At 40.9% G+C, this 13,459-nt stretch overlaps 1 protein-coding gene across 1 annotated transcript in view; it reads left to right on the top strand.

Moving 5' to 3' along the window:
* Positions 1-1,060: 1,060 nt before the first annotated feature.
* COL21A1 (collagen type XXI alpha 1 chain) overlaps positions 1,061-13,459 on the top strand; it is a 124,559-nt gene continuing 112,160 nt past the window's right edge. Inside the window, exon 1 of the mRNA XM_053938247.1 lies at positions 1,061-1,162. Coding sequence (XP_053794222.1) covers positions 1,144-1,162 — 19 coding nt within the window. The 5' untranslated portion in view covers positions 1,061-1,143. The remainder of the gene's footprint in view (positions 1,163-13,459) is intronic.

Consider the following 13,459-nt stretch of genomic DNA (forward strand, 5'->3'; position numbering starts at 1 on the left):
TGAAAAGGCCTCTTGTCTGTTTGAAGTAGAAAATACCCGGTCCAAAATATTCTTCATAAAACCTGCACCTTAGACAGGGCAGCAGGGTTAGTTGTGGAAAAGAATAACTACTTTGAATGACCATGATGGGCAGAGAGTGTTAAAAGAGGCTAAAAAATAGACTGTGGGCGAAGTGGACAATGAAGCTGTATCTCCAACCCTCTCATGAGGCTGAAGGTCAGGAGCTGTAAAGAAGCCCAGTCAGCAGAGAAGGTTAGCTTGACAGAAGCATCCATAGATGGTAATGAAAGGAAGCAATTAGGCCAGCTCCTCCTGCAGTATTCTGGCGTCTTTTCCAAGATCAACGAAGAATTTGGATGACGGGATTAAGTGCAGTGCTGCTCTGTGCTACACCACTGAATGCTCCTGGGAAGCAGTGCTTATGCTGGCTTGTCATGCTAGGAGATGGGTAGAAATGTTAAATTACAGGCAGTGGAAGGGCCTGACTGCTCATCCTAAGGTGTTGCTGGCATCCTTGGCTCTCCAGGCACTGCTTGCTTCATGGGTGGCTTCAATTTTTGTTACTAATACACTTAGTGCCTTTGAAGGGCTTGTTAGCACAGGTAGCACGCCCAGCAGCTATCAGGATCTCTCCTGGCCCAGAAGTGGATTGGCTAATGGTGTGAGTTGTGCCTGCACAAGATAACAGCCCCTCAGCGGGCTGCGGGCCAGCGGTTCCGGGCTGGTGCCCATCCCTGAGGAGCACTGAAAGCCTGCTGGGACATGCCCCAAACCCTCTCCAGCACTGATCCCCCTGTCCTCACCTCAGCTGCAGCCTGCAGAGATGGGATTATTTCAGTAACTTTTATCACTCTGGGCACATTGGCCTCAGGGCACTGTCAGAATGGAATGAGACATGCACACAACCTGCTGCTGGAACAGTCTGTGCTGAGCCCTGCCAGCTACACAAGACATTTTGGTCTCTGTGCAACGTGCTTATTTTGCCTCTTCCTTCTGGAAGACATACATTATCTAGGGTTTTCATTCTCCTGTGCAATTCCTTATTTCTTGGATAGAATTTATTTTATTTCTTTAAAATTTCAGAGGAGACTTGGTGTTAAATGCTGTATACAGAAAATTTCAACTTCAGCCTGTTCAACACAGATGTCTTTCTCTCTGTGGGGTAAGCAACCCAAATTCAATTTCAACAAAAAAGAAAAATTATTGTTTTCTTTTTCTCTTTGTTTGATCAATTTTATTTTCTTTTGTTAATTTTGTTGCTCACAAGATTGTTAGGTTTAGCTGAGAATTTAAAGTGTTACTCTGCATCAGCTTCTGGGTGATTACAAGTCTCCTGGGTTAGGTGCAAGACCTGGGTGAGTTCCCCACAGCAGTGCTCTCTGCAGCTTCCAAATCTGGAAAATCTTTGCATGTTTTGTGGGAACTTCACATTATTTCTCTAGAACGTGAAAGAAAGAGCTAATAGGAGAAGAAATTGTAAAGCTTGTAACCAAGCCAGTTTCTAAAGTTAGGGTGGGAAGGTATGCATCCATTTAAAACCAGGAATCTAACCAGCTCCCAGAATAGTCTGGTATAAACCTGTTGGTAAAGAGTTTTGATGTTAATGGAGTGCCAAATGAAGGTATCATGCTTCTCAGTCCCACAAGGGTCTTTCCTCAGTGTCTGCTAACACACCCATTTGCCAATTCTAAACATTCACTCAGGCTCCTTGTTTCTCTCCTCTTAGAAATGTGACTAAAAAAAAAAGAGTCCATAATTAATGACAAGACCACAAAGAAAGTAGCAGAGATAATGAAGGTATCAAGAAGAAAAGAGACACATGGGTGAATAAGAAAACAGAGAAGCTTAACAGCTTTGGTGCAAAGCTGCCAGAAGTTTGACTGACAGGTGAAAGCAGCTCAAGAGACCTGCCTTTTTGATAAGGACAAATGAAGGTATTTTAGGATTTGAAGTGTAGGTAATTTTTCAAATGTTGCTTTTAATATAAAGCTGGGCTGGTTGAGACAAACATGCAGTCCTGGGGGGATGATGATGCCAGATCGTATGAGTCAGATTCTGCCCTCAGAAATAGTTTGGTAGGCAATCATAAGCCAAATGTAAAAAGTGTGATTAGATGCTAAATTTCATGCCAAAGAGGAAAAAAATAGAGGAATTGCAAGCTGTGGATAAAGTTTTGCAAATCTCAGTACTCAAGAAAAGTAACTAAAACATCAGCCAGTGAGGATTCTATCAGAGTCCACTAGATAATTAGGCAGAGCAAATAATTAAACATAAGTCTTAAATCCCATTATGGTATTTTCCCCTGGTTATGGTGACATTTGTTTAATACCCTTAAGTTTCTCCTCACAAAGTTAGGAAACTATTACCAGTTTTCACCAGTGAATCTGTTTCAGCATATGCCTTTGTAATAAGTAAGTTTACTTGTAGTACTTGCTCCTTAGTTTTCCTATTGGTATAGATTTTAATAATATATCAAGAAGTACTTTGGTGCTCAAGAAGTAATTCCAGTTAAAAAAAAAAAAACAGATCAGCAACAGAAATACTCTCATTTCATTGAAATAGTTGTAGTAGAGTATTGTGTGTGAATCAGCTCAAATTCACTATCAAGTCTGTATAAAGTAGTAAGAGGTATCACCTATTCTGCCAAGTCTACCCTCATATCTGGACTTGTTTTCTACACAGAGACATCAGATTCCTTCCCAACTGTTTGGTAACATCCCAAGTCCTATTTTGTCACAAGTGACTATTTTAGTAGTTAAAGTATTGGTGAAATTTCAGGTCTGATTCTGTGGATGCTTCACTCAGGAAAGATATGGACCAGAGCTGGACAGAGTTCAGAAACAAAGAAATGGAAAGACAGAGGTTTAAAAAATCATGTCCTATAAGTTGAAGGCAGTGGTGATATTTAGTCTAGAGAAAAGAAGACTGAGGAGAGGTGTGACAACAATGTTTGTTAAAATATTTTAAGTGATACTCCAAGTAGGAAGGGAATAAATGATATTCCAAGGGGAAAAAAGCACAAGAAGCAATGTTCTTAAATTGAGGTAAAGGAGACTTCTATTAAATTTTAGGGGAACATGACGGAAGCCCATTATTAGGATTCTGTAATAAATGACTATACATTCATTCTGCTGTGTAAATATCCAAAGTATGCCTGGAAGGATTTAGCTCAGTTTTTTAGCAGCTGTGGTGAGCTGCATTGTCTCTTAAGGATAATGAAGGTGACCATTTGTCCACCATGACATGAACAGAACTAATGTGAAAAAGGCAGAAGCTGTTGCTCATCCCATGTAGGTGGTTTCAGTCACCCAGGGTTTTGGTAATGCAGAAGAGGGGCTCTAGGGCTTTGAAAAGGAGGCATCTGAAGGCAGGCGTGGGCTCCAAGGTAGGTGTCAGCTCTGTGGGTGTTGCTGTTTAGATGCTGCTATAGATGCTGTTCAGTATAGAAATGACTTTGCCCTGAACCTTTCAGGATGGTTTCTGCAGTCTAAGCTTTTGTCTTTTTTTCTGTTCTTCAAGTGCTCTGTGTGTTAATGCCAGGGCACCCTGCTCCCATGAACTGGAGAACCCTGTTTTGTTTATGTATATTTGCCTCCTTGCCTTTCAGCTTTCACTGACACTCTCTGGGCAACAAAGACTGCTTGGGCAGAGTTCACTCCTTTCCAGGATCCAGTTCCCCTAACCAGCATACCATGCCATGGATGTTTCTCTTGAAGCAAGACACTTTGAGCACTTGATGTAGTTTTGCTGCTTAAGGTCTGTTTACAGTCTGGACAGTCCTTATGCCCCGTTGTTCCCAGAATCACTCTTTGTAAACTGTCACTTTCTGCCTTCCTTAAGAATTTTCCTGAAATCCGTATATATGGGATGGCAGCCAGAGGTTGGTGGAACTGATTTAAGACATGAGCTTATCTGCCTCATTAAATAACCAGAAGAAGCTGGCTGCAACTTTCCTTTAAAAAGCTCAGTCATACCAACAGCAGAAGATTAGGGTATAAATAATCCATTTGGCAGGGTTAATACAAAAATACCTCTCTGTTGCTCAGCACTTGTTTTTCATCCATTTTCTTAGTTACACAGCCTCGCTGCCTCTGGCACTCACTATGGAGTTTCTATTTTGGGCAGCTCCCCGAGTGATGCCTCTCAGGGACCACGAGGTTACGGGGCTTTCTTCCGAAAGTGGGTTTTTTGCTGGCATGGCGAGGGAATGGAGACCCCGCTCACCAGCTGCACTTGGAACTCACACACATCTCCCACGCAGCTCCAAGCAGATAAATCCATTTCTCTGAAGGTGCATCCCCAGCTCTCCTCCTTCCCTGGGAGTGCCTGGGACCCTCAGTCACCCCTCAGGCGCTGTGCGCTCTCTGCAGTGGGGGGGAGTGCAAACTGAGGGATCAGTGCAAACTTCAGGAATGAAGCTTTCCTTCTTTTCCTCCCCCCCGCGTTCCTGGAGGCTGCCCCGGCCATCTGGCCTCATGACTCACGGCTTTTAGACCCAATGAGGGGCCGAGACAAAGGAGCCATTCTTCAGCTCGGGCTCCGAGCCGCTAGGAAAGCTGTGAGATAGGCATCTCCCTCTCTCCCTCCTGGAGACCCGGGCCCTCATTTGGCGCAGGAGCCCCTGCAGAGCTGGCATTGTGTCCTGCTGCTCCGCTGCTGCCATTCTTCGGCACCTCCGGCTTCTTGGTTCCCTGGGCATGCCCAGGTTGTTTGTCGCAGCTGCGAGGTGTCTCCTCCCAGGCGGCGTTCGCTCCCGTGCTTGGCAAGATGCTTTTCTGTTCCCAGCTGCAGCTTTGCCACCGCTGCGTGTAGCTCAGGAAACAGAGCTCCGGGCAGCAAGGTGCTGCTGAACCAGGGCAGGAGCCCTGGCTGCCCCCTCGCTGTCCTTGGCCCTGCTGGACCCCGGTTGCCAGACAGGAAAACTCTAATTGTCCTGAACAGAACCATGCTGCATTGCCTAAGCATCTATCAAATGCAAGAAGTGTCTTACTTCTGCCTATTTACTGCTTGTTTCTGGGCTCTCCATGAGCTGTTTATTGAAATATACTTGTACCTAGTGTATTTTTTTCCAGTGGGTTAAATCTCTCGCTGCAGGAAAAGAGTACAAACCACTGTTGTGCTAGGTTTGAAAATAATTCTTGTTCTGTTTTCTACAACCCCAGTTAGAAGGATAGTTGCAACTGAGAGACTCTTAGCAGATACTCTGTGTTTGTGCCTGGAAAATCTGGGTAGAAATACAGGTTAGTCTGTGGTGTCAGTGCTGTCATATATCCAAATTAATGTATTTAGACTTTGCTTCATGCATTTTGGGCTGATCAGAACTCTGTGCTCCCAGGTGAACTTTAAACCACAGTCGGTTTGCTGTATTCCAGGTCTGAGCTGTTGCTGCAAGTGAGCTGCCTGCTATCCTGGCAAAAATACTGAGCTAAAAAGGAGAGACAATAAAGGACAGCAATGAGCCAGTTGTAGATGTGGGGGAAGGACCTCATAGAAGACTAAAAGGCATCATCTCTTGCTTGTATTTTTGCATGAAGTGGAGGTAATCTAGCAGTTTAAGGCAGGGAAGATACTGGGGGAATCAGGCCAGGCATAGCCAAAACAAGTGACACCTCAGTATGCAGTGCCAGACTGCAGCTGTGAAGAAACTGTGCTGATTCTCACCCCAGTGGTATAAATGTATGTTTTGTCAAGGCTGAAAGGAAGCTCCTGATCCTTTGCTGGCACTTAGTGCTATAAACGCATCAGAGTTAAGCAGGCAGAGATCGGTGGAAGCTAAGTAGAACCTCACAGCAAAAGCAGTAGGGAATACACTGTGAGCAGGACAGGGTGACACCCCCAGGCCCCACAGGAAGCCAGCAAAATCTGGAAAGGAAAGACTCTAGCTTCAGTGTTTGCATGGGTGTCTCTCTGACAAGCTTGGCAGGACAGTTCAGTCCCAGAGAGCCGGGTGGGTGAGATGTTTTTTAGCAGCTGTGAACCTGGTTATTGTGTGCACTGGGCCACTCCTTCTCTCTGCTATTGTTTCACTTTTCCGGCTTTGTTCCTTTTAACTTTTCCATCTGATCAGGCCCCATAGAAATTAATACTACTGTAAACAACCACTTAAGACAGCTCCATATGCTTTAGAAATAATATTCATGTTTTCCAACTGAGAAACAACTGCACTGAATTAAACCTGCCCAGGCTCTTCATCAGGCCCTGGTGACCTTACAAACACAGCACTGGGACAGTTACTGTCAACCCCTGCATTCTGTAGAGTAGAGCACTTCTCTTTTGCAGGATTTCCACTCTGCCAGCACTGGCTCTGTGGGCGTTGTGTTACCTGTAATGATAATTACTACAGCATGTGCCAGTAAAAATAATTTGCCAGAGTCAGGTGTGAGCATGAAGTATAATTTAGGTGTGTGTACAGGTACTTTGTGCATTGTAAGTACTCAAGATGTATTATATATACTGATGTCCTATGTGGGTATTTCTTATGGATAGTTCATTTAGCTCCCAGAGGAAGTAGGATCTTCATTCTACTTCAGGAATTTTTAAATTTAGGAATAATGCTCCATAAAATTCTATGTGTGTGTCCTGTCAGTGAATTCCCCTTCCCTGATTGAAACTGCACCTCTTACTAAGAGATCTCCCATCTCTTTTGCACTTTCACTCTGCTACCAAGAAGTTTACCTTATCTAAAGCATCAGCTGCAAATACACTGCTGCTGGTTGTAGGACAGTCCTGCAGAAGAGCCCTGCTCTCTTCCATCCCCCACCCCCAGTCCTGGCTCTTTGCTCTTCAGCAGTTCTGTTGCATGGTTATTTTCTTCTCTTTCACTGTCTGCAGCTGAGTATTTACAGTACAATCAGCTGCCAATATCTTAGTGAGAAACACAGCAAAATCTTTTCTGTTTCTGAAAATTTCTGCTTTTGCTCAGGCTACTCTGTCCTGAATTCCTAGGGATATAATCAGGAATAATTTAACTGTGTTTTCCTTACAGCCTGTTTTATGGTGTCAGAGGGGCTCTCCAGTGCACTCACTATGTTTCTGATATATACCTTTCCTTATCAGTGCTTACTGATATATAGCTTCATCCAGATGATAACTCTTTGCTTAATTTACAATTTAAGCCACTGAATTTTGCCAGTATTTGCCAGGAAAACTCCCCTGCATGGTTCAAATTTCTGTCCATAGTGTGTGCATGTGCTCCTCAATATTTCAGCCCAAGCTCATGAACTGAGTGCTTAAAACCAGCACCAGAAGCACAACAGTTGTGACCCTTGGGACATGGGCATCTGTTCTGCTCTCCTGCCAGGGCAAACTCCACTGCTGGAGCTGCTCTGTGGCACAGGTATTACCAGCTCAGTGTAAAGCCTGAGCAGATGCTGGAGGCAAATGCATCTGCCTCTGTACCCTAGCTGACTGCAAACCATTTTGTGGTGACTCTTTGTTCTACCTTCTTCCTTGTTGTCCTTATAAAAATCAGTAGGAGAGCTTATTTCCAGAAGGATACCCCAACCATATAATGAGAAGAGTGAATTTTTTGCAAGCTGTAAAGCACATGTGCATTCTTTAATTAAAAATCTTTTACAGCTTTTGTGATTTAGACTGAAGACTTTTAGGCAGGCTGTATTTTATTTTCAGCAGTCTTTCTGCAGTCAGTCTGTCCTTACAAGAGAGATTATTATCAGTAGCTTTCCATGAAAAATCAATGTAAACTAGATATATCTGCTAGTCAGATTATACTAATGAGAACTGCACAAAATCCATTACCAGATTCATTAAAATATTTTCCTTTTTTAAATTTGACTTCCAGCTTAGAACAGCCTTCAAAGTATTCCATTAGTGCTGCTGACTCCCCTTTCTGTTAAGCTAAAAGCTGAGATAACGTGTGCTCAGAGCAAATGAATGATGCAAGATGATCAGTATGCCAGTACAGCTGTGCTGGAGATTTGCAGTTGCATTTAAACCATTGGTAAATTTACACAAGCATTTCAGAGATCCGACTAACTGGCTTCAAGGCAGAGCACAGTACCTTCCTCCTCTTGATACAGATGTCATTAGTTTTGGGAAGAATGGGAGTACCACCGAATTATTTATACAGCCAGCACTATTTGTTTTAAGGCATGATCTCTGAAGTGAAAATAGTCTCAGAGATTCTAAAAACTTATCTCTGATTAAAATAAATAAATAAGTAAGGTCTTGTAAACCAAACGAAGAAGTACTGAACCCTTCCAATGTTTTTATGAAGTCATTTGTTGACACAACTCAGTGATGAGGACATTAAAGGAGGAATATTTAGTAAATATTTTGCTGCCCTCCACTGGACTAGCAACAGTATATCCCAGCAAGCACGGTACCATGGGACCATTTTACTTCAGATGCAATTGAAGATGTGTGTTCTACCTCAGCTGAACATTACAGGGGGTTTTGAAGCTAAAACTGGATGGTTGCGATTGTAAACTGAAAAATATTAAGGATCTGCCTGCTAGAACAGAGTGACCCATCAGCTGCCTATGAAGGTGTGGACCAGAAATTGTCCAGAAATTGCACATTCAGGGTCCAGAGGGATTTACTCTTTCTACCCTAATCAGAAGAGCAATACAGAAGTGGGGGTTTGTGCACAGGTACCTGGAAATAGGAAAAAAATTACTCCTTTCTCTACTCCTGTAATATTTTGGTTTATGAATATGAGATATCTGCAGGCATCTATGCCTGTGGATGGATTTTGTGCTTAGTCATTGTACATAACTTCTGTGTTTTATAGCAATGATGTCATGTTGACCTTGCCATTAATTCATTAGCAACTTTGTACCTGCTGTAGTCCTTGGCAGAGCACTAACATCAGTATTGTATCTAGAAACATTTATTATTAAAATATTTTCTAGTTTGAATAATGTTTGAGATGATAGCCTGAAGGAATTGCTTTATCAAACCAGGACACTGAGGCAGTCACTGGGACTGAAGGGCAAAACATTCTTGTGAAAGTAGAGAAAGGACAGCTTAGAAGGGAAGGGGATTTGCAAAAACACCAAAGAAGTAACAGACCTGCATGGATAGGGGTCAAAATTGGTTGCTGAGAAGGCTGGAACAAATATTCACTGTGTACCTACAGTTGGGAAGTTTCCTGTGTAAGGGGCATTTTTGATGACCATAGGCTTGACACATGTTGTGGCAGAACACTTCCTTTGGAACTCATTAGGTTTCCATTTGTATATTGCAGAGCATATATCAAGCTGGCCCACTGTGGCAAGGGACAGTTGTTGAGTTTGGCTATGAATATTTTCACCACTTATTTTGTTCTGACATTTTCGTATGAAACAGAGGAAGTGCAAACAAGAACAAGAAACATTAATCTGTTTGTTTTCGGTCCAAGAAACTAGGCATGATTCATATCAGACAATAAAAATGAACCACACAATAATCAGACTCTGAAGAGCCTGAAACCTGGTGGTAGCTGCTTGTATAAGGATGGCCACGTTTGGTTTTTTTATAATGTTCATATAATTTGTAGTTGCTGTCTCAGTATTATAATTGAAAGGATTATGACAGAACAGATTTTAGCTCCAGTCTTCGTTTGAAAGCTACTTAATAGCTACTATGCTAGATTTAATTTATCCTAGTTGATAATCATCCTGCTACTCTCCTGGTTCAAGTTTTACCTTACTATTTCTCCAAATGTCAACAATCTGTTTTGTTTTGTTGTTGTTGTTGTTGTATTTGTAATGTTGCTTTTCTGTATTGCAGAAGTTCTACCCACCACAGTGTATCCATACCAGGTGGCCGTTCTTTGTGACTGCCACTAACACACAGCATTTGGTTAACTATGTTAGAGGAATTCTTGCATTTGATTTCTCTCTCTTTTCTTCATAACAATATGTGATTTTATTCAGCATGAGGAATTTTATTCAACAAAAAGGAACAACTATTTAAGCTCCAGTTCATATGAGATTTTTTTTTAAAATGTTGTATTATAGGACTATTAAAAGCAATTTTTTCCCCCAAGGTATCAAGTACAAAATGTTCAGGCTGTCTTTTAAGGTAAATATACACATACTTTAGTAAAAATGGCTTTTTAATAATTACAAGATTTGTTTTGACATGAGTAATTTTGATCTTTACCTTCCATAAATAAAGAGGAAAACTCATTTTGGCTGATTGTTATAGTGATAATGATAAGAAATAAATCTGTTTAATATCTTATCTTCCAATGTAGAAAAATGTTATCCATGTCTGGATAATTAAATTCAGGAAAAGGAAAGAGAAAATCATCAAAACCATGGGGAAAAAAAAATAAGGCAGCTACAATAATCATCTAGTGAAAGTCAGTAGAAGAGCAGAAAGCTGACTTTTTAGAGCAAACTTTCACAGTAAACTCTTAAGTGTTACATTCAACACCTAAATTCACTTCTCAGCAAAATAGGGTCAGATTATCCCACTTCTCAAAGGTTTTAACACATGTTGGTTGAAATTCTATCATTTTTCTGCCAAAGGTGAGGAGGTGCTATGTTAATGTTCTACCCATGGAAGATGCTACCTGCTGCTTTCTTATTGCAGAGGATTCTTCAATCTAAATTTCAAAAGAATTATTGTGTACATTTCTAGACCCTGATTTTATAGATTTACAGGTGTAGCACTTCTAAATCTTTTGTTCTGTGTAGGGGTAGAGTATGTTTAGACAGAGATTCAGAGCACATTAAATAAGAACACTTATAAGGTCATCAACATTTTTTTTTTAATGTTCAGACATATTTTTTTTTGTATAAAAATAACGTCAAGGCTAATGCTTAAGATGTTGTTTGTACCAGACTATCACTGATAGTGATCAGAATCACCAGTAAATGTCTGAATGATAGATATATATAATGTATCATACCACTCATACAGTGCAATTTCAGGTTGTTGTGGTTCTACTGCTGATACTCTGCAGTATTTCATTATGCCTGTATTTAATCAATGCTACAGGTGTGCAAACATAAAAATGGTCTCTCATTCCTTTTTCCTCATGTCTGAAATTTCTCATTTAGAATTAGTCAAAAATACTATTTTTGTTACAATAAGCATGCTGTGATGAAGGGAAATGGAAAAGTAACCATTCTATTTCTTCATAGATTACCCATGATATTTTAAAATTGAAATAGCCCAACAAATAATACTAAAATAAAACTTGTTTTGTGGGTTTGTTTTATTTTTTTTTCCTAAGAGAAATGGACTTAAGTCTCACAGAACTAAAAATGACCTCTTTTATTATAACCCTCCTTTTTTAATATATGCATGTATATATGTTATTATGTATTTATATGTGTTTATTTCCTTTGTCTATAGAAGAATTAAGAGACATCCTGAACTGTACCTTCATTTAGGATACAATTTAACATTAAGCTTAAAATGGTTTACTTTCTCATGAAAATGAATAGAAAACATCCAAAGATTATGCTATTTTATAAAGTAACACACCAAATTTGTTTCTAAATCTATGAGTGGGTTTTCAGTGTATTCTGAAATCATAAATGTCCTTTAGTTGGTGTAACATGCTGTGTATCAGTACAGAAACACTGGTGCTGAGCTCTGGGCATGGCTTCAAGATTTCCACAGCCAATCCAGTGCTGCCACAGTCCATGGTTTGCAGAGAGACACTGCAGCTACGATTACACAACTGAAGCCCACATATAAATTAAGTAGATGCAATTGGCTTTCATGCAGCTGGATAAGAAATGCATTTCCTGACAAAACACTCCCTTTTTGTGTCTAATGGAATGTCTATGGAATAAGCAACTCTGAACAGCAGATATTTTTTTTCCCAGGGCAAGCAGTCATTGTTAGAGCTGGGGAAGGAAATGTCTCATACCTTCCGACTAGTCTGTTGGTTTGAAAGTGCATTTACTGTAGAATGCACCAGGTAGCCAAAAGAAGGAAATTCATAAAAACTACATTGAGCTTTCTTAAGGGAGATATCAAGTAATCAATTTAGGTGCAGATTCACATGTGGGGAGCTGGGACTGTGTGTTCTCCAGTCAAACCATCTTAAACTTCTGGTTTTAGTAGGCAATGAGGAGGCAAGTCCATAATTTTGTCTTTGTCTGACTTCCTCTGAGGCAGCCAACAACCCCTTGGGAATCACCAGTGCCAGAGCTGTGGATGCCCTTGGTCTTCAGCCTTTATTGGAAAGAAGAGGAGTGTCTTTGTTCCTTTGAATTGCAAACCTGACAGTTTTAAAATATAGTCCAGGAAATAACCAAACCAGATATATTTTCTACTGGCAGCAATCACAAGGTGCTTCTTCATAAGTATCTGCCTCTAAATAACAATTCCACCCCTAAAGTCAAACAGATGGGCAGAAAACTCTACCATGGAGAAATTTGTAAAGATCCACCCCAAATAAATGAAAAAAAAAAAAAATTCCAGACTGCAATATTCAAACTTCTTCAGGATTTCAGATTGTCTGGGGCAAATGAGATAGCTGCAGTTGAAAAATTCAGCTCACAAAATGTAGCCCACTACAGAAATCCTACCATGAATCACAGGAAAAGCTCTATGTAAGTTATAAATCAAGCTCTCTGTGATATTTTTTTAGGAGACAAGACACTACTAAACAAAGAGATCATTGTGTTAATACAATCAATACACATAAAAGCACTTTGAGATCACTCACTTTGGTTGTGCTGGAAGACAACCTCAAAGGATCAGGTAAGTGGGCAACCTGCTCTTGGTAGTCTCACCTGCTGTGCAGCTGTCAGAGCGGTGCTGAGTGTTGCAGGGAGAGTGGCCCTGGTGTCTTCAGCAGAGGTTTGTTGAAGAATAAAAATTAAAATAGTGACCTTTTGTTCCTTGAACTTACCAGGCATATGGGTAATTAGTCTCAGGAAATGTCGTGCAGCCAAATCCTTTAACTACTCATCTTAAAATGTGATGTGGATGTCTCTGCTGCATTAGAGGACGATGAAAATAGCCATTTGAGAAACCTTGGAAGTGCGATTTATTGAATGGATCTTTTCTCTAGTTGTCAGCAGGCATATTCCAACAGTCCTTACGTGTATTTTTCTTGCAGTGTGGCTTACCCAAAAGGCTTCCCATCCGAGTAGCCCATCACTGCGGCCTTTTGAGTTTGTGACAGGCAGTCTGGGGCTCAGGTGGAATTTACAGCAAATCAGTAGTTCTGGCAGCAAAAACCATGTTGTCATTCATGTACTGACTGATGTCTCTTCTGTACGACATCAGATCAAACACTCATGCTTAGGAAAGATTTTAATGGTTCTTGGCACAAGATAGCATTGAGCAAGAAAGGTAATAAGGCAAAATTATTTCTTGATTGTTAGAAGGTCCATTCTATCTCATAAAGTAAGGAGTGCAACACTCTCCTTACTTCTTCTCTTCTCCAATATTTTGCCGTGAAGCCATCAGCTCTTTTGGTTGGTGGATCAGGCAGGTGGGTCACTGTTTTCTTCCTCCTGGTACCCGACGGTGTGTGATGCTG

Source organism: Vidua chalybeata, chromosome 3 (assembly GCF_026979565.1).
Source record: "Vidua chalybeata isolate OUT-0048 chromosome 3, bVidCha1 merged haplotype, whole genome shotgun sequence".
Lineage (NCBI taxonomy): Eukaryota > Metazoa > Chordata > Aves > Passeriformes > Viduidae > Vidua > Vidua chalybeata.